The sequence below is a fragment of the Mustela lutreola genome, chromosome 1, assembly GCF_030435805.1.
Source record: "Mustela lutreola isolate mMusLut2 chromosome 1, mMusLut2.pri, whole genome shotgun sequence".
Classification (NCBI taxonomy): Eukaryota; Metazoa; Chordata; class Mammalia; order Carnivora; family Mustelidae; genus Mustela; species Mustela lutreola.
In genome coordinates, this window is record NC_081290.1 from 260657963 (window position 1) to 260679156 (window position 21194).

Sequence of the window (21194 nt, forward strand, 5' to 3'; positions counted from 1 at the left end):
AGACAGAGATCACAAGTAGGCAGAGAGATAGGCAGGGGAGGGGGGAAGCAGGCTCCCTGCTGAGCAGAGAGCCCAGTGTGGGGCTCAATTCCAGGACCTTGGGATCATGACCTGATCCGAAGGCAGGGGCTTAAACCACTGAGCCACCCAGGTGCTCCTGGAATTTAATAATTTCTGATGCTTGCTGTTGATATGCCACAGTGGAAGTTCCATTTTCTGATAAATGGAAAGAGAAAATAATAGCTTGAATAAATTTAATAATCAGTATGCATATAGCAAATTCCTGCTCAGTGCCTTTGAATTTTTAATCGACTTCATTGAGGTATAATTTATATATAATGAAGTTGAATTTTAAGTATGTATTTGAGTTTTGACAAATGTATTTACAGTTGTGTCACTGCTGCCACAATTATGAGCTGTTAGAACATTTTCATCACCTCCCCAAATCCCCATGTCCCTGGACAGTGAATCTTTCCTACCATTTGATCACAGCGTTTGACCCATTTAATGTATTGTTGAATTTGGTTTGCCATATTTTGTTGAGGATCTTTGCATCTATGTTCATCAGGGATGTTGACCTGTAATTTTCTTTTCCTGTAGAGTCTGGTTTTGGTGTCAGGGCAATGCTGGCCTCATATAATGAGTTCCAGCCTTTGACAACCACTTACTTGCTTTCTGTCACTATAATGTTGCCCTTTTTATGATTTCAAATAAATGGAATCGTACTGTATATAGTCTTTGTATCTGACTCGTTAACTTGAGATGATGCTTTTAGGATTCATTTGTGTTTTTGCATGTTTTCGTTTATTCCTTTGTTATCACAGGGTAGTATTCTGGTGTATGGTTACAATCTGTTTATCCATTCTGCCGTTGATGGACATTTGGATTAGTTCTAGGGTGTGATTGTTAGGAAAAATGCTGCTGTTAAAATTTGAGTACAGGTCTTGGCCTGTACTCGACAAAACATGGCCATATGTTTTCAGTTTTCTTGGGTGAAGACCTAGGAGTGGGTTTGCTGGGTCATGTTGTCAGGGTATGCTTTACTTTATAAGAAACCAAGAACCAGTTTTCCAAAGTGACGGTACCATTTTTCATTCCCATTGTTTATGTATGAGAGAGTTCCAGATACTCCACATCTATGTCAGGACTTGGTATGGTCAGCATCTTTCATTTTGGCCATTCCAGTAGGTGTGTAGTGGTATCTCAGTGTGGTTTTAAATTGCATTTCCCTGAATCTAAAAGGAAAAACCTACAGTTTTCAACTTGCGTGGGGCAAAACCCAGTCCTTCCTCCTGGGTTTTTCTCCTGGGTGTCTCTTTTACTACTCACACAGAGTATATCACTTTTTTTTTTTTTTAATTTTTTTATTTACTTGAGAGAGAGAGAGTGAGAAGGTGAGAGAGGAGAAGGTCAGAGAGAGAAGCAGACTCCCCATGGAGCTGGGAGTCCGATGCGGGACTCGATCCCGGGACTCCAGGATCATGACCTGAGCCCAAGGCAGTCGTCCAACCAACTGAGCCACCCAGGCGTCCCGAGTATATCACTTCTAATACCAAATGTGTGGGGTTCCCCTCCCCTGCCACCACCAAGCAATTTGCACACCAGCTGGGTGTCCTACATTGCAAATGAATTCTGACACTGTTTGCCCACAGATACCATCAGATCTTACAGGTGAAGGGCTTAGTTCCACAGGAATACTGCCCCCCACCTCCAGTCCCTCTGCTTTGGCCACCAGTCACAAGCCTAGGTTGTCATCTGTGCTTCTGAGCAGTGGGCTATAGCTTGGAGATTCCGCCGACCCCTCCATGGATTCTGTTGATTTGCTAGAGTGGCTCAAGGAACTCAAGGCGACACGGTTCACCGGTTTATTAAGGTAAATACAGATGAGCAGCTAGATGAAGAGCTACCTGGGGTGAAGTCTGGGGGTTTCCTCCATGCTGGAGCTTCTGTCTCTGTGGAGTTGGGGAGCATCACCCTTTCCAGTATGGATATGTTGGACAACCTGGGAGATCTCTGAATGCCCTGCTATTGAGACTTTATAGAGGCTTCCTCCTGCAGGCCTGATTAATTATTAACTCCATTTCCAGCCCTTCTAACCTCTCTGGAGAATAGGACTGAAAATTCCAGCCTTCTGATCCTGGCATGGTCTTTGTGGTGACCAGCCCCCATCCAGAAGCTGTCCACGAGCTCATTCAGAGTCACCTCGAAGGAACAAAACCTGTTCCTTCTGCTTATCGCTTCGGAATTATCAAGGGGTTTAGGAGCCTGCTGTTAGTGAGGGGATCAAAAACCAAATATTTTTTTTTTTCTTCAAAGATTTTATTTATTTATTTGATAGAAATCACAAGTAGATGGAGAGGCAGGCAGAGAGAGAGAGAGGGAAGCAGGCTCCCTGCTGAGCAGAGAGCCCGATGCAGGACTCGATCCCAGGACCCTGAGATCATGACCCGAGCCGAAGGCAGCGGCTTAACCCACTGAGCCACCCAGGCGCCCAAAAACCAAATATTAAAACTAGATGCTCCTCGTGTTCTTATCACTTAGGAAGTAAGAAGGATTTTAGGAGTCTTCTGCCAGCAACCAGGGGCAGAAACCAGTGTACATATTTTCTGTTATCTCACACTGATGATTAATGATGTTGAATAGCTCTTCATGGCCTACTGGCCACTGTGTATCTACTTTGGAGCAATGTCTCTTCAGATCTTCTGCCTATATTTTACTGGTTGTCATCTGTTTTTGTGTTATAAGAGTTCTTTCTGTATTCTGCCTACAAGTCCTTTATCACATGTGTGTTTTGCATAGATTCGGTCCTACCTGACATGCCTTTTCATTTTCTTTGTAGGAGTCTTTCACAGAATAAAAGTTTTAAGTTTTGGTAAAGCACTGTTTATCAATTTTTTTCTCTTAATATATTGAGTTTGATCTTTTTGTATCTTACTCCAGATATCTTAATTCAAGATAAAGATTTCACCTGTCTTTTCTCCTAGGAGTTTTAGCTCTTATATTTAGGTCTGTGGTCCATTTTGGGTTCCTTTTTACTTATCATGTGAGGTTAGGGTTGAGGGTCATTCTTGTATATACTGAGAACCAAGTGTTCCAGCACTGTTTAGCTAAACTAGTCTTGCCTCATTGACTACATGTATATGTATGTATGTGTGTGTGTATCAGTCTGTTTCTGGGTTCTCTCTTCTCTTCACTGGGTCTGTGGATCTGTCTTCATACCAAAAATACTGTCTTGATTGTTGTAGCTTTAAAGTAACTCTTGAGATCAGTTAGTGTAAATCTTCCAACTTTATTCTTTTCCACAGTAGTTTTCATTTCTGTAGGTCCTGTGCATCTCCATGTAAATTTTAGAATCAGTTTGGCTTTTTCAACCAAAAAACTTGCTGGGGTTTTTACTGGGATTGCATTTTATGAATAGATCAATTTGGCAGAAATTGACATCTTAGTAATATTGAAAATTTTTATCTGGGCTTTGATTTTTGGATATTATATTTTGCTAATATTCATGAAGCAAGATTTATTTATTTACTTATTTATTTAGTATTTTTATTATTATCCTGTGGAAACGTTGAAAAGACTTTTTGTTGAGTATTCCCAACTTCCCCTATTGTGACTAAATAAAGATTTTTACCAGATAGCATATGACCAGCTCTTAGATTTAGTTCCTTTTTTTTGGTGAGCAAAGGAAAAAGGTAAAAGAGGAAGGTAAATAGTTTTTGAGTAACCTAAGAAGATCTTTATAACTGCTAAACCCTGTGCAAACCAATGACATTTATCTCATTTGAAGCCTAGGTCTTATCCCCATTACAGAAAATTAATATACCTTCTTAATTATCTTCTGGGTCAGTGCTTTTCAAATTATGGTTTCAAAACATTTTTAGTATCACATACAGGGTAGTAGCTTTAGTTTTCTGAGTAGCACCTGATGTGCTAAACTACTTGATGAATTTTAATTTGGGGGAATTCGCTCCTGGCGCAGTATTAGTGGTGACACAAAATGTAAACCGATGATGGGAACAAATGAGGAAATCCTAGATCTGGGGTCTCCTTTCTTAAATTTAAATTTAATTTAAAATTTAAATTAAATTTAAATTTTTCTTGACTTAAAAATCTTACCTAAGTCTCAGTTTAATTTAATCATTTCCACCGACCAGCCATAAGTAAAAAACTGGCTATTTTCAGTGTTGGAAGTGGTCTCTGTTTTTAGGTTTCTAGGTTAAAAAAAAAAAAAAAATGAAACAGGTAAAGTTCTGTTGTTTGAAATTGCCAGAGTATTTTCATAAATAGAGGCATAACCAAAATTATTAGCTGGTACCAGCTGCCTTCTCCTCACATTAATGGAAATTTTAATCTAGAGAAGCAAATCTCTTACACTGGGTTTTGTTACAGCTAGTCCTCCTCGATTTGTGACAGTAGAAGAACTTCTAGAGACAGCGAAAGGAGTCACTAACATGGCTCTAGCCCATGAAATTGTAGTAAATGGAGACTTTCGGATTAAACCAGTCGAATTACCAGAAGACAGGTAAGGCGGTTACTGAGTTACCTTGTTTAGTGGAACTCTGCCATTTCCCAGTTCTGGAAAGGTCTTCTCCGCTTGATGTCCGCATATTCAAATGTATTTTTTCCTATTGTATGTTGTTGCTAAAAAAAAAAATCCCTCAGTATGTCTGTGCTTGGAATCTGATCATAAATAAAAGGTCTAGGAAATCTGTGGACACCTTTCATGTCAGTTTCCTCCTACTGCATAGGGCTTAGCTGTCCTATCTTGTGTTTTCATTGTACTGTTGCATTCATTTCTTGTAAACTACCACATTGTACTGTAATTGTTGGTTTACTGCGTTCTTCACCAGATTGTAACCTACAAAGACAAGGACTATACATTATTTTCTACGTCCGTAGCACCTGGCACACATCATATTGAATCTAAAACTCTTGAGTGTAAAAGTGTACCTTCTAAAATGTATTGTCATAAGAAAGCAAAATCATTGCCCATTATAACTGTACAAGTGTCGTGATAAACATTGGAGGAGGAATGGCTGCTGGGTTGCCAAGCTATGGTGTCGCACACATGAGCCTTTTATGACTTTATAGATCTTTCTTCTGTGTTCTGCAAAGATAGTACTTTTTCACATTAATAATGAAGAACTACCTGTTTTGCTCTCACAATATAAAGACTCTGATTTTTTTTGAAGTTTTTATTTGTAAGTAATCTCTACACCCTACATGGGGCTCAAACTCCAAACCCTGAGATCATGCTCTACTGACCAAGCCAGCCAGGTGCCCCCAGAGACTGGTTTTAATGAGATGTTATATGTTAGTGGTAAGAGTTCGGTACCTAATTAAGCAAGTATCACACAGATCACATAGGAATAGGATATTTTCTGGAAGTAAAGTACTTCAGCCTATATATATGCCGAGTTGTTATCTTAAACTGCTTAATCATAAATATCTTAAGGAACTTGCTGTTTTCTGAGAAAATTAAAACAGCTCCGAACTTTTCAATATGCTTTTTAGCCTATGGCACTGTTATATGCTATTAATTGGCCCAATGTCATCTGTCAAATGAGTTGAAAGTTATTCTGTCCAATGAGTTATTTATTGAAATAAATCACTAAACTTAAAATAAGGTATGTGCTTGGTTTAAGTATATCCAGGAAATCTTTCCTTCATCCAAATTATTTTTAAAATTTCTCACCCTCAACTTGGAGAATTTGCGCTTTTGGAAGTGATTCGAGGCTCAAATATTTTATTTGCTTATTTTTTTCCTATTTGTTTCCAGTTTGGAGAAGAGAGTGAAGGAGATTGTACATAAAGCTTTTTGGGATTGCTTGAGTGTCCAGCTAAGTGAAGACCCCCCCACATATGACCATGCCATCAAACTTGTTGGGGAAATCAAAGAGGTGAGGCAAAGAGCCATTTGTGGTGCTTTTGTGGTGTGTTTGGAGTAGTCAGTTTCTCTGTGTTACTGCACCAAAAGACTCGAAAGAAATTGAAGGATAAGTTAAAACTTGTACTTGCTGAAATGTGGATTAAGACTATTTTTGAATAGCTCAATGTGCTTTTAAAAATTTGAAACAAACCATGATAACTTGAAGGCTTTACTTTTGTAAATGAAGTTGTATTTGTCTGTGTGTATGTATTTTTTTAATATTTAAAGATTGATTTATTGAGAGCAAGAGAGCACACGTGGGAGCAGGGTCAGAGGGAGGGGAGAATCAAGCAGACTCTGTGCTGAGCAAGGAGCCCAACATGGGGCTCAGTCTCACAACCTGCTGACCCTGAATTCATGATCTGAGCTGAAACCAAGACTTAGATGCTTAACCGACTGAGCAAACCAGGTGCCCCTGAAGGTTCATATTTTTAGAAAGAATTATTTAAGGAAAACAAAAGTTATTTTACAATATAGGTGGTTTGTAAAAAAAAAAAATTAATAGGTGTGGATGTGTTCAATTTATAATGGCCAAAAAATGATTCAGTCCATGGGATAGAGAAGGCATTATGTAGAAGTTAATTCTTTTGCAAATACCTTTAGCAGTGGTATCAAAGAAATGTATCAGTGGAAATTGACATCTGTGTTGGCTCAGAGGCTCACATTAATTGTGTTTTTTCTCATTTTTAACAGTTTATCTTTTATCTGAGGGACTGCTACATAAACCTTAAATGGAAGCTTAAATAACTAGTCTAAATGATTTGCAAACAGGGCACCTGGCTGGCTCAGTCAGTAAGGCACACAACTCGATCTCAAGGTTGTGAGTTTGAGCCTCATGTTGGGCATAGAGCCTATTTTAAAAATAAATAAATGATTTGTAAACATGTTTTCTATCCACTGTTAAATAAAAGGTTAAAATATGTATCACAGTAACAATTGTATTACAGTAACAATTGATAAGCCCTTATTTGGGTCATTGTGAGTTCCTTTGCATATAATCAAAAATGATGTCTGACTAAGAAACTTTGATTTAACTTAGCTGTGCTCTTTTGTAGACTCTCTTATCTTTCTTGCTGCCTGGTCACACTAGACTGAGAAACCAGATAACAGAAGTCTTGGATCTGGATCTGATAAAGCAAGAAGCAGAGAATGGGGCCCTAGACATTTCCAAGCTGGCAGAATTCATTATTGGCATGATGGGGACCCTCTGTGCACCTGCTCGAGATGAGGAGGTCAAGAAACTAAAGGACATTAAGGAAATAGTGCCTCTTTTCAGGTATAGAAATCATGTTAATCACCTTCAGTGTGCTTAAAATACAGAGCCTTTTCTCTTTTTCTTTTCTTTTTAGATTTCTTCATCTTGGAGTGGGGGGAGGGGCAGAGGGAGAGAGTATCAAATAGACTCCATGCTGAGCATGGACACAGGGCTCAATCAGAGCCTGTTTTCAAATTTAGAATTCAAGTGTAGATACATGTGAATTAAAAAAATAAATAAATAAAAAACAAACATTTTGTAAAATAAAGAAAAGTAGAAAGAAGGGAAAAAAATCATCCATAATTTTACCATCTAGAAGCAAAATCACTGTTAATCATGTTGATTTTTTTTGTTTTTTTCTCCCTCAACATTTTATTTTGAAAAATTCCAAACGCACAAAAAAGTTAAAAAAAAAAAAAGAAGAAGAAGAAACCATGCGGTTAATACTCATGTATCCTTTACACAGATCTCCCAGGTTTTTTGTTTGTTTGTTTTAAATATTTACATATTTGAAAGAGAGGGAATGTGGTGGGGAGGGAGAGGGAGATAGCTTGGAGCCTGTTGTGGGGCTCAGTCACAACACTGAGATCATGACCTGAGTGGAAATCAAGTCAGATGCCTTAAACAACTGAGCCACCTAGGTGCCTCCAGACATTGTGACATTTTACCCTTAAACCTTTGAGTAGGTGTCTCCCAAAAATGTGGACATTCTTCTGTATAATTAAAAAGAGGGTCATCTTGCTGGTTCAGTCACTAGAGTGTGTGACTCTTGATCTCCAGGTTGTGAGTCCATTGGAGGTAGAGATTACTTAAAAATAAAATCATAAGCAAGGAGCATGTTGATGGCTTGGTTGGTTAAGTGTCTGCCTTTTGCTCAGGTTAGGATCCCAGGGTCCTGGGATTGGGCCCCACATTGGGCTCTCTACTCAGCAGCCTGCTTGTGTGCATGCTCTCTCTGTGCCAAATAAATAAAATCTTAAAAAAGATCTTAAAAATATCTTAAATTCTTAAAATCTTAAAAATAATAAATATCTTAAAATCTTAAAAATCTTAAAATCTTAAAAAATAAAAATCTTAAAAACAAAAAACCAAGACATTGAAGAAATTGAACATGAATATAATTCTATTAACTAACATATAATTCATATTAACTTCCTTTGGTCTTTTGGGTGTTTATTTTTAAAGATCTTTTTTTTTTTGGGGGGGGGGTTATTTTATTCATCAGAGAGACACAGAGAGACAGAGGGAGAGGCATGCTCCCCGCTGAGCAGGGAGTCAGATGCTGGACTCTATCCCAGAACCACCCCGGGATCATGACCTGAGCCGAAGGCAGATGCTTAACCAACTGAGCCTCTCAGATGCTCAGGTGTTTATTTTTAAATATATATAATCATGATCAAATTTATATAATTTTTTTAAAAAGATTTTCATTTATTTGACAGAGATCACAAGTAGGCAGTGAGGCAGGCAGAGAGAGGAGGAAGCAGGCTCCCCGCTGAGCAGAGAGCCTAATACAGGGCTCGATCCCAGGACCCTGAGATCATGACCTGAGAGGCTGTAATCCACTGAGCCACCCAGGTGCCCCTATATAATTTTTTTAAAAGTAGGCTCCATGCCTAAAGCTTTTATGCCTGACCCTGAGATCAAGAGTTGCATGCTGTACCAACTGAGACACCCCAAATTTATATAATTTTTCTGATAATATTATTATTATTTTTTATAAAGATTTTTATTTATTTATTTGACAGAGATCACAAGTAGGCAGAGAGGCAGGCAGAGAGAGAGAGGGAAGCAGGCTCCCCACTGAGCAGAGAGCCCAATGCAGGACTCGATCCCAGGACCCTGAGATCATGACCCAAGCCGAAGGCAGCGGCTCAACCCACTGAGCCACCCAGGCGCCACATTCTGATAATATTATTGATAAACAATTGACATGATGCTGCATGAGAATGTGACTTTTGGCCAGCTGCTTAGCTCTATATGTAGTGACTGGGACACCACACTTTGGAAGTCCTTTAGGGGAGTAGCTTTTATAACAGGTCATGTCCCTAGTGGAGACACTAGAAGCCATGCCATAGAATTATTACGAACTCTATTAGCACACATATATACATAAATATGTTAGCCGGGCAGCCCCCAAACCTCTGTCTTCTCTCAGCTGTTATGTAACCTGTGTGCTGCTGCCTTATTGGCCATCTGAGTGACTAGATGATGTCAGATCTCGTGAGCCCAAATGTTCAGCTGACTCTAAGAAGTCCTCCTGGTGGGCATTGTGGGCCTGACTTTTTCTATAAACCTTACACCCTAATTAGGGTGGCTCAGTTGTCAAGTGTCTGCCTTCAGCTCAGGTCATGATCTCAGAGTTCTGGGATCGAGCCCCGAATTGGGCTCCCTCTTCTGTGGGAAGCCTGCTTCTCCCTCTCCCACTCCCCCAGCTTGTGTTCCCTCTCTTGCTGTCTCTCTTTCTCTCAAATAAATAAATGAAATCTTAAATAAATAGACAAACAAATATACCCTATTTCACTTTTTTTTAATTGAAAGTGTCATTGAGGGGCGCCTGGGTGGCTCAGTGGGTTAAGCCGCTGCCTTCGGCTCAGGTCATGATCTCAGGGTCCTGGGATCGAGTCCCGCATTGGGCTCTCTGCTCAGCAGAGAGCCTGCTTCCCTCTCTCTCTCTCTGCCTGCCTCTCCGACTACTTGTGATTTCTCTCTGTCAAATAAATAAATAAAATCTTTAAAAAAAAAAAAAAAGAAAGAAAGAAAGTGTCATTGAGATAATTGTGTGTTCGTGTGGAGTTGTAAGAAATAATACAGGACACTTTATCCAGCGTCCCCTGAAGCTAACCTTCCGCAGAACTGCAGAGGCGTCACAACTAGACTGTTGAGATGAATACAATCCAGGGACCTCACTCAGATTTCCAGTTTTACTTGAATGCGCTTGTGTCTGTATATTAATTTTTATATAATTTTATCCCTGTGTAAGTTTGTGTATCCACCACTGCATTCAAGGTTCTGGGCAGTTCCAACACCACAGAATCCCTTTTGTAAAACCAATGTAGATTATTTCTTAAGACTCCCCATAAGTATTTGCAATGGCTGCAAGATATTTATTTGCATAGATATGGCTAATTATTACCCTATGAAAATGGACAATTAGAGTACATATAATTACTGTTTAATCCTGTTATGAACATCCTTGCAAATAAAACTTTTTTCTGTATTTTAGATTATTTCCTAACTATAAGTTCTTTAGGGTGTGAGAGCACAAGCAGGGGGAGCAGCAGAGGGAGAAGGAGAAGCAGACTCCCCGCTGAGCAGGGAGCCCGATGCAGGGCTCAGTCCCAGGACCCTGGGATCATGACCTGAGCCAAAGGCAGATGCTCAACCAACTGAGCCACCCAGGCGCCCCTAAGTTCTTAAATAGGCTTCCTGTGTCAGAGGATAGGAAGAGTTTTAAGATTCTCACTGCATGTTACCAAGTTGCTTTCCAAAAGTTCCTTTTATTTTCAGCTTTTTTTTTTTTTTTTTTTTTTTTAAGATTTTATTTGAGAGAGAGGGGCGCCTGGGTGGCTCAGTGGGTTAAGCTGCTGCCTTCGGCTCAGGTCATGATCTCAGGGTCCTGGGATCAAGTCCCGCGTCGGGCTCTCTGCTCGGCAGGGAGCCTGCTTCCCTCTCTCTCTCTCTCTGGCTGCCTCTCCATCTACTTGTGATTTCTCTCTGTCAAATTAATAAATAAAATCTTTTAAAAAAAAGATTTTATTTGAGAGAGAGCGTGAGCATAAGCAGTGTGGGTGAGGGGAAGAGGAGCAGAGGGAGAGGAAGAAGCAGGCTCCCTCCTGAGCAGATAGCCTGGATGTGGGGCTTGATCCCAGGACACTGGGACCAGGACCTGAGCTGAAGGCAGAGGCTTAATCCACTGAGCCACCCAGGCGCCCCTAAAAATAAAAATCTTATTGGGGCTCCTGGATGACTCGGTTGGGCGTCTGCCTTTGGCTCAGATCATGTCCTGGGGTTCCAGGATCAAGCTCTATCTGGCTTCCTGCTTATCGGGGAGTCTGCTTTTCCCTCTGCCCCTCACCCTGCTCGTTTTCTCTCTCTCTCTCCCCACCTCTCCGTCTCTCTCTCAAATAATAAAAATATTAAAAAAAAAAAATCTTAACAAAAAACTCCTAAAAATGGATGTGTTTATTCATGCAACAGGCTCTTACTGAACATCTCTAAAGCAGTGGGCCTGGTGCTAAATGTTAGAATAGTCAGAAAGAGCTTCTAATAAGGCCAAGTGAGGAGTTCCTAGGAAGTGAGTCCTCTGGGGAAATAACTTGCAGCAAACTCAACCTAAACTCAAATTCCTACTGAGACAGAGAAGGCCCGGGGAGCCCCGCAAAAATGGGAGTCCGTACACTGTTGAAAGGGAGGCAGCTGAATGTGGGCCTGTGTTGTCAGATCTTCTCATTTCTCGGGAGAGGCTGGAAATGGAGGTCTTTGAAAACATGTTGGGAGCACAAACGCGTTCGTGGGCTACTCCAGTCAGTGGCTGCCAGTGGGCAGTTTCCGGCCGTCACTGGTCTGCAGTCCAGTTGCAGTTGATTTAGGGAATTGCTAAGGAGTGCTCAGAGGAGAGGCAGAATGTGCCGTGGAGAAAGGGGGGCTGTTCCATATACTTGGGAGGTGTTCAGGATGGCAGGGGAAAGGCCACGAATCATTCTCAGACTGTGTGATTTTTCCATGATAAACACCCACATATAAGGTCATTGTATCATACAGTGTTAGGTCAGTCCCAGAGGGCATCAGGGGACTCAGAGGACATGTGACCCTGTTCTTCCTTCCATGTGGGGCCACACCCAAGCCTGTACCTTGGGTTCTCAACCACCTTCAGCAAATAGGTCCCTTAGCAGCTCCCAGGCTCTGGAGAGAGAGGTATGTACCTGACAGGCGGGACTCGAGGCGTCCTGAGCGTCGGGTCAGGTCTGCTCGTCGGGCACATTCAGAGTGCGAGCTCACCATTCTGCTGCAAAACTAGAACAGAAAGCAGGCCCTGAAACGAAGATCCTGGGGGGAGAGAGGAGAGAGTTCTTATTCTTTCTTTGCTGGGAAAGTGAATTAGCCTGTGTGACCATGAAGACCGGGTGGTCCTGTGTCTGTCCTTGACCTCGGGTCCTGGCTGTCCTTCCTCTGTGCTTCCAGGAGGGCTGACCCAGTGCCAAGGAGCGAGTTCCAGCCTACACAGGCAGTGGGGGAGCTGTGTTTGCTTGGAGGTAGGCCATGGAGGAGGGGAGACAGAAGGCAGCTTAAAAACTTAGTCTTTTTAATCTGTTACTTAAATTTTTGTGTTTTCTAAATTTTTCTTATTTTATGTTTATTTTTTATTAAATAATCTTTTTGCCCCACTTGGAGCTCAAACTCACGACCCCAGGGTCAAGAGTCGCATGCTCTAGCGGCTGAGCCAGCCAGGCACCCCCGCTAAATTTGTTTTTCTTGATCTACTTGCTGCTCTTTCTGAGATGAAAAGCCTCTCTCAAATCTGCTGCCTTCTTTCCTCCAAGACAGTGCTTCCTTGACACGTGCCGAGTTCTAAATGCTTTTCTTCCTTTTCTCTCAGGGCAATTTTTTCCGTGTTGGACCTCATGAAAGTGGACATGGCGAACTTTGCCATCACTAGCATTAGGCCGCATCTCATGCAGCAGTCTGTGGAATACGAAAGGAAGAAGTTTCAACAGCTTTTGGAGAAGCAGCCAAGTACGTCCGATGCTTTGTGGCTCCTGCACTCTTTCTCCATTTCAGGGCCCTAGCTGGTTGCACAACGACACTGTTTGCCTAATAAAACTCAAATTTTGTATGGGAGTGTTCTGATTTCAAGATAGAAAAGTACCAGACTTTGGACTTGACAATGGACAAACAAGAGAAACAGAAGTAGAATATAAGAAAAGAAATTTAAAAGAACCAAGAAGTCCGAAATTAGGTTTTTAATGAAAATATCAGTTTGGGGTAAATCGTATGCTTGGCCTTAATTTTTAAAATATGGCAGACTTCTTGTAACTGTTTAATTCACGTGCCCCTCTCTCAAAGGTACAGGAAGAAATTTTACTTTGCCTCCGTTCTATATGCAGAAAATATTTCTGGTTTTATACCCAGAAAAAGTCTCATTTTCATAAACCTCTCCGATGACTGCAGGAGGACAATAGGACTATAGCATGCAAAGCTATGTTGCATTTCTAGAATGGTTTTGTGGGGGGGGGGGTTCTCTGCATCGACAGCGGATAGTCCTGGTTAATTATAGTCTTTGGATCCAATTTATTTATTTATTTTAAGATTTTGTTTATTTAAGGGGCACCTGGGTGGCTCAGTCGGTTGAGTGTCAGCCTTTGGCTCAGGTCATGATCCCTAGTGATCCCTCTCTCCTTCTGCTTGCCACTCCCCCGGCTTGTGCTCTCACTCTCTCTGTCACTGTCAAATAAATACATAAAAGCTTAAAAAAAAAAAAGATTTATTTGAGAGAGAGCACCGCTGGGGGGTGGGGCAGAGGCAAACAGAGAGGGAGAAGCAGGCTCCCCGCTGAGCAGGAAGCTGAACGTGGGGCTTAATTCCCAGGACCCCGAGATCATGACCTGAGCTGAAGGCAGATGCATACCCAACTGACGCCCCTGGATCCAATTTATTATGAGTTCCATTTAGCTGCTACCTGGGGTGGTTAAGAAAGAAAATGGTGGTCTCTGGCTAGATTGTGTTGCTGGCCAGAGCAGGTGCTCATCCCGCTGCAGACAGAGAAGGCCGAGCTGGCCCGGAAGGGGTCAGGACAGAGCCGAGCAGAGGAGACTGTATGGGGAGAAGAGCGGCTGCGGTTCCCAGCACATACACGGGGCGTGGGCCTTAACCTCGCATAACCCTCCTGCCGGGAGCCACTATTTTTTTAAATTCCAGTTTATGGGTGTGGACCTCGATTTTTTTTTTTGTTAAAGATTTTATTTATTTATTTGACACAGAGAGAGAGAGATCACAATAGGCAGAGAGGCAGGCAGAGACAGAGGGAAGCAGGCTCCCTGCTGAGCGGAGAGCCCAATGTGGGGCTCGATCCTAGGACCCCGAAGCCATGGCCTGGGCCAAAGGCAGAGGCTTAACCCACTGAGCCCAGGTGCCCTATCGATTTTTTTTAAAGAGCTTTATTTATTTGACAGACAGAGTTCACAAGTAGGCAGAGACGCAGGCAAAGAGAGAAGGGGAAGCAGGTTCCCTGCTGAGCAGAAAGCCCGATGCAGGGCTCCATCTCAGGACCCTGGGATCATGACCTGAGCTGAAGGCAGAGGCTTTAACTCACTGAGCCACCCAGGTGCCCCTGGACCTCGATTTTGAGAAATTTTGACCAGAATGGATTGACCGCCTGGTTGATTTTCTTGCCTTGTCCTCAGGAGGCATCCAGGCTGCCAGTTTTCCAGCAAAGAGCCTTAGTGTGTGAGTCCGGTGCCAGCAGCCAAGAGCCCAGTGAGGAGCTGCTGCTGTGGCTCCTGCGCTGGTCAGGTGCCCCCTGCCTCCTCACATGGCCAAGCTGGGGGACTACAGAGCGTGCCGCCTGCAGAAGGCTAAAGGGACAGCATGGCTGCCCGCCAGGACCTCTGCGCCGCTCGTGCGTTGACACAGGTGCTTCCTGCGTGTTCCAGGAGCTGTCAGAGGGATTTTCTTCTCCCGTCATATGAATAAAAACCTCGTCTTTCTCTTGTGCCCCCTCAGAATCCCTGGTGCATTTCTCAGCTTAGAAGAGGAGGGAGCACCCAGGGGCAGATGAAAGACACTTGCGATCCTCCCGGGGGTGCTCCGGATGCCGCAGAAGCAGAGTCCTAGGGGCAGCACACCTCCCCTCCCATGAGGTTGAAAGCAAATGAGCTTGATGGGAGACTCAGATCCAGATAAGGAAAAGGCCTCATTTTTAATGCAGAGGATACTTTATACTGGGAGACTCTCGCCTGTGTCTCCTCCTGCGTCTGCGCAAGAATTTTGCATCTCCCTGAGCTGGAGTCCTCAGAGCCCCTGTCTTGTCTCCTGCCGTGGTCGGGGTGGGGGCGAGGGCCATGGTTTTCGGGACAGCTGTAGGTGGCCAGGCTTGGCTGTGTGCTTTGTATTCACTATCTTGTTAATCCTCGGAACTGCCTACAAGGTGTGGCTGTCCATCTCTTTGTAGGAGGTGGTGGTGTCCATCTCTTTGTAGGAGGAATCTGATCATCCTTAGCTGGTAATGGCGATATTGTGATTTAAACCGAGTTCTGTTTGGTTCCAAAGTCCGTACTCTGTATTACTCTATATACCACACCTTTAGGATGATTGTGCCACACCTTCAGGATGATCATCCCTAAAGCCATTCCAAGAAGTGTCCCTCCTGAGTGTCATGGTAATGTGGGTGGCCTTGTTTTTCACAGATTCCCTGGACTTTGTCACCCAGTGGCTGGAAGAAGCTGCAGAGGACCTTACAAATCAGAAGTATAAAAGCGCCCTGCCAGCTGGGGGAGGGGCTGCCGGCTCTGGGGACGGCCCCACGCCAAATCCTGTGGCTGTCCAGAATTATGCATACCTGAAGCTTCTGAGATGGGACCACCTGCGGAGACCTTTCCCGGAAGTAGGTGCTGCAGAGCGGTCTAACTGCTTGTTTTTTTGTGCGGCAGAACTTTGAAAAAATAAGTTTTGCGATGATACAGTTCTCTTACCAGAGAATGTCCCCTTTTAAATTGAACAATTCGGTGGGTTTTCATCAATTTACAGTTAGAGGACCAAAGCGTTTTCATCACCCTAAAAAGAGACCCTGTGCCCTTTCCCCACTCCCCTCCCCAGTGGCAACCACTAATCTACTTCCTGTCTCTCTGGATTTGCCTCTTCTGGACATTTCGTATAAATGGGATCCTGCACTATCGGCCTTTTGTGTCTGGCTTCTTGGACCGAGCATGATGTTTGTCTGTGTCATACGTAGGAGTACTTCATTTCTTGATTGGAAGTTGTATTTTTTTAACTGTAAAATATGCATAATACAAAATATACCATCTTTTTTTTTTTCTTTTTAGTTTTTTAAGCTCTACACCCAGCGTGGGGCTCGTACTCAAAACCCCCGGATTAGGGGTTGTGCACTCCACCAACTGAGCCAGCCAGGCGCCCCAAGATTTCCCATCACTATGTGTACAGTTCAGGGCGTAAAGGACGTTCCCACGGTTGGCTCACCACTAGCACTGTCCTCCAGAACTTTCCCATCTTCACAAATTCAAACTCTTTTTTTTTTTTTTAAAGATTTTATTTATTTATTTGACAGAGATCACAAGTAGGCAGAGAGGCAGGCAGAGAGGGGGGTGGCAAGCAGGCTCCCAGCTGAGCAGAGAGCCCGATGCGGGGTTCGATCAGGACTCTGAGATCATGACCTGAGCCCAAGGCAGAGGCTTAATTAAGCCACTGAGCCACCCAGGCATCCCTCAAACTCTTTAAATACCTTTAAACACACCTCATGCCTCCCTCCACTTTGCCCCTGGCAAACACTGTTCTTTGCTCTCTGGGTCTGATGACTCCAGGTGCCTCATATGAATGGAATCCTACAGTGTTTGTCCTTTTGTGTCTGGCTTCTTTCACTCAGCGGATTGTTTTCAGGCTTCACCCGTGTGGTGGTGTGGGTCAGAGTTTTCTTTTTAAGTTCGAACAACTTTTTGAATCATTCATCAGTTTTGTTGAATCATTCATCAGTTGACAGACGTTTGGGTTGTTTCCACTTTTTGGCTACTGTGAACTGTTCTGCCCTGAACGTTTGTGTACAGGTTTTAGCAGGGGGGCATGTGTTTGCAGTACTCTTGGGTGAATACCTAGGATGAGAATTGCTGGGTCCCGTGGTGATTTGAAGTTTCACACTCAGGAACCGAGTTTTCCCCGAGAACTGTCTACCCCCACACCTGTACCCCAAGCAGCCGCATCACTTACCCATCCCTCAGTGGTGCACGGGCCTTCCAGTGTGCGCCGCTGAGCTGTTGCCTTGTTTTTACACAACTTGATTAAAACCATAACAGTGATGTTGCTTTTCAGTTTTATGTAAATACTACTACTTCCCATTCCATGTGCAGGATAAAAACAAACCAACCAACCATAAAGGTTTTTCACAATAAGTACTTCTTACTAAGAAGATGATAAACAAGGGATTTCCCCCATTTTTGTCTGTAACCTGCTGGTTTGGTGTGTAGACTGCCTCATTTTTTTAAATTTTTTTTATTTATTTGATAGAGAGAGATCACAAGTAGGCAGAGAGGCAGGAGGAAGCAGGCTCCCTGCTGAGCAGAAAGACCGATGTGGGGCTCGATCCCAAGACCCTGAGATCATGACCTGAGCCGAAGGCAGAGGCTTTAACCCACTGAGCCACCCAGGCGCCCCGACTGCCTCATTTTTGAGGACACTTGGGGTTTTTATCTCTAGCCTCAGAAACTGCTACTTCTCTAAATCTTTCTCCTCTAAGTTCCTTATTTTTCCTTTGAAGATGCTGTAAGCCCACGGCTTCACTCTTGCCTCTGAGTTCCCTGTTTCATGCCAAAGGAGGCTTTAAAGAGGATGTGGTATTGAGGGGGCAGGGGAAGCCCCTTTCCGAATGGTGACATGTTCTTACCTGGAGGGCAGTTCGCAGCCTGACATTTCCTTTAAAATACTGCTGTGGGGAAGATGGTGTTTTCGTTGGACACCAATGTCTACCCTCAGGATTGATCGTTGGAAATGTTTTGTACCCTAAACCCCAGTCCTGCACAAAGCCGGGATGCTGCTGTGTAACATGGTGAAGTCAGGGAAGATGCTGAGTCTGGGGAAGCATCTTTGTTTAACAGAGGATCCTGACTCTCTAGGATTTTTAAACTTTACCTATTTATTTGACAGAGAGAGACACAGCGAGAGAGGGAACACAAGCACACAAGCACTGGGGAGCTGTAGAGGGAGACGCAGGCTCCCCGCTGAGCAGGGGGACCCCAGAATCATGACCAGAGCAGAAGGCAGATGCATAACGACCGAGCTACTGGCGTGGCCCCAGGATCCTGAATCTTTTTTTTTTTTTTTTTTTTAAAGATTTTTTATTTATTTCACAGACAGAGATCACAAGTAGGCAGAGAGGCAGGCAGATAGAGAGTGAGAGAAGGAAGCAGGCTCCCTGCTCAGCAGAGAGCCCGATGTGGGACTCGATCCCAGGACCCTGAGATCATGACCTGAGCTGAAGGCAGCGGCTTAACCCACTGAGCCACCCAGGTGCCCAGGATCCTGAATCTTAAAGATAGTTTTCAGTGCTTGAGACGAACTCTAGGTTAAGACCCTAAATTGTTAATGTCTTGATTTGGTGTGCCAGTTTCTTATAGCAAAACTGGCTCTTCACATTTATTTGGGTTACCTGTAGAAACTCCCCATCGGAAGGGATATCTTGTCAGCCTTTCCAGTGTTTTTTCCTTCATCCCACGCAGGGCACTTTGACCTGGTAGAGCGCATGGATGTCTGCCACGGGGGATGCAGTCGGAGAAACTCACCCACTGCTTTCTGGGTGGCTTTGGTTTGTTTTCTGTCATTCCTCCTTTTTCTACTTTCGGTTTCTTTTTTGTTTTCTTCATTCACTTGCCGACTCTGAGGGGGCCTCCTTCGTGCTAGATAGTGAGGGGGACACCAAGGTGAATCACGTAGGCTCTCTCTTCCAGCAGCTTCTCCCCTCTTTCCCTCCGGGGCTCAGAGGGCTGGGGTGCCTAGCTGCCTGGTTTGCTCTGGACTGGTGTTGGCGGGGAGAGTGGTCACAGGACTTGGGAGTTCCAGTTTTAAAGTGGGGGCAGCCCTGGACAAACCGAGGTGAGTTGGTCACCCTAGCCCCGTATCTCATTACTCTTTCCTGTCTAACGATAGAACTAGTTACCGAGTGTTGGCTCCGCCAGCCCACTTTAGATCCATGGCCTTCCATCTTTAGGACATTCCCGAGAGGCAGGAATCCCTGGTCTACACAGGGCTCAGGCCGCTGAAGAAGCTGGCGTGAGGTTATCCTGCGTTTCAGTGGCGGTCTGCCTCCGGTTCTCAGTGGGCTCTAGGGCAGCCTTCCTAGGGAGAAAGCGGCTCTGAGGGGAAGGATGACTCATGCCTGACTCCCTTAAGCTCTCAAAGGACTGGAAAATTGGGCGGGAACCTGTGGAGGCACGTGTGGGGCTGTGGCCCCACCGCCCCCTGCTGGCCAGCCTGCATCTCCTGCTCAGGGATGATTTCTGTCGCATCCCTTACAGACCGTTTTGATGGATCAGGCTCGCTTCCAAGAGCTCCAGCTGCAGCTGGAGCACCTCACCGTCCTGGGAGCCGTGTTGCTGGTCACATTCAGCATGGCAGCCCCAGGAATCTCCAGCCAGGCCGACTTTGCTGAGAAACTCAAGATGATCGTGAAGATTCTGCTAACAGATACACATCTGCCGTAAGTGGCCCCTGTGGGATGGGGGGGAGGCAGCGGTGGCAGAGAGCAGACAGCAGCAGGGTCTCCCTGTGCTGGGGGCAGGTCCCTGGAGCTGCCTTCTAGGACCGGAGAGGAAACCTTGCTCTCTGGTTTTTTCCCCCCAGCAGAACTGATTCGGGTTCCTAGAAAAGGCATTAGCGTCCATTCTGGGGTCCACGGGGCTCTAGGAGGGTGGCTTTCACATGTTTAGGACCAAGACCCACAGTAAGAAATTCATTTTCTGCTGTGACCTAGTACACGCTTCAAGCGCACCTGTAACGGGAGTAAAAACTTCACAAAATGAAACTTAACCCGAACCATGCTTAGTACAAATTCTTATATAAAAACAAAAATACTGCTTGCTGCCCACTGAATTGCTCTCACAGCCCCCTAAGAGTTTGGGTGGCACAGCCCTGGGAAAGGTCCACTAAGAAGCGGGCGGCGTCCCCCTAAGTTGCCAGGTCACAAGCAATTTCTGCTCCTGCCCAGATGGCCCGTCAGGTCCATGTGGTTCATGGCCCGCAGGATATGTTTTACTGGTCCGAAGTAAATACTGCCTCTCACAGGCCCAGTTCAGAGGATTCCTTGAGGAGGATGTCCCCAGATGTTCTCATCCTTACAAAATGGAGGCCTTTTCCTGCTGAGTTACACAGAGCTTGCCCGCGCTGAGTGAGGGGTCAGGGGTGCATGCACAGGCCAGCTGAGGCTGGGAGGGGTTTGCTGAGCTGAGGCCCTGGCACGTCACTGAGGTCTGTCCCCCACATCATCCATCCCTCCCCGCCCCCCAGCAGACCTGGTGCTCTACTGTTTAAAGCTTCCCATGAGGAGCTCTGTGTGGGGCTTCCATACAGCCCTGTGGACAGCCCTGCGGTGTCCACACTGGCTCTTGGGTCGGTACCCTCAGAGCTGGTACCAGCTGTGAGTCCCTGGGCTCACTCATTTGTGCCCATAACTCCTGCTGTACAGAGGGTTTAAGCCCAGAACAAAGGCCTCACAGGAAACCTACCAGCAAGAGGACTCCCCACAGATACTCCAGGAGAGCCCAAGGGCTCTGGAAAAATCAAGGTGCTCATTTTTTTAACTTAAGGATTTCAGTGTTATTAATTCTTTTAAAGTAGTTAATACCTTCCCCTATTTCACAAATCAAAAGGGACAGAAGGATATCTAATGAAAAGTTTCTCTTCCCGTTCTGTCCCACAGCTCCCTGATTCTGGGTTCTTGCGTGCTACCCCAGCGGGATTGCGGATACTCGTAAGGCAGTTTCAGGATTGTTTCAGCACACAGACGCTAGCAAGAAGTTGGGTTTGGGGTTGTTAGCGCTGGTATAGTCTGAGCCCTTCCCTTCCCAGTGTTCTTTCTAGTAGAGAGAGGGGGGCTCCTGAGTCAGATGTCCGCAGCCTGGAAGGCTGAGGGCAGGGAAGAGTCCTAGACTTTCTCTTTGAACATGACAGTCCGTGCACTGACTCAGATCATGACTCTTACCAGGGCTCGGGCTCTTCCTTGCCCTGAGCCGAGTGGATGTGCTCTTCGCTTACCGGCGCTCACCTCCCTGCCTTCTCCCTTCTCTTCTGTAC

The 21194-nt window shown here is 44.6% G+C and overlaps 1 protein-coding gene across 7 annotated transcripts in view; it reads left to right on the plus strand.

Moving 5' to 3' along the window:
• Positions 1 to 21194, plus strand: part of TCP11L1 (t-complex 11 like 1) — a 38159-nt gene that overhangs the window by 11433 nt on the left and 5532 nt on the right. For 3 of the 7 annotated variants that reach the window (XM_059139136.1, XM_059139145.1, XM_059139155.1), the window contains exons 3-8: positions 4390 to 4522; positions 5780 to 5900; positions 6985 to 7205; positions 12784 to 12920; positions 15590 to 15786; positions 19421 to 19602. In XM_059139136.1, the coding sequence (XP_058995119.1) occupies positions 4390 to 4522; positions 5780 to 5900; positions 6985 to 7205; positions 12784 to 12920; positions 15590 to 15786; positions 19421 to 19602 (991 nt within the window). Of the gene's footprint in view, positions 1 to 1854; positions 1874 to 4389; positions 4523 to 5779; positions 5901 to 6984; positions 7206 to 12783; positions 12921 to 15589; positions 15787 to 19420; positions 19603 to 20186; position 21194 lie in introns of those variants that run through there. The other 4 variants (XR_009345795.1, XM_059139184.1, XM_059139175.1 and 1 more) reach the window with 4 other exon arrangements.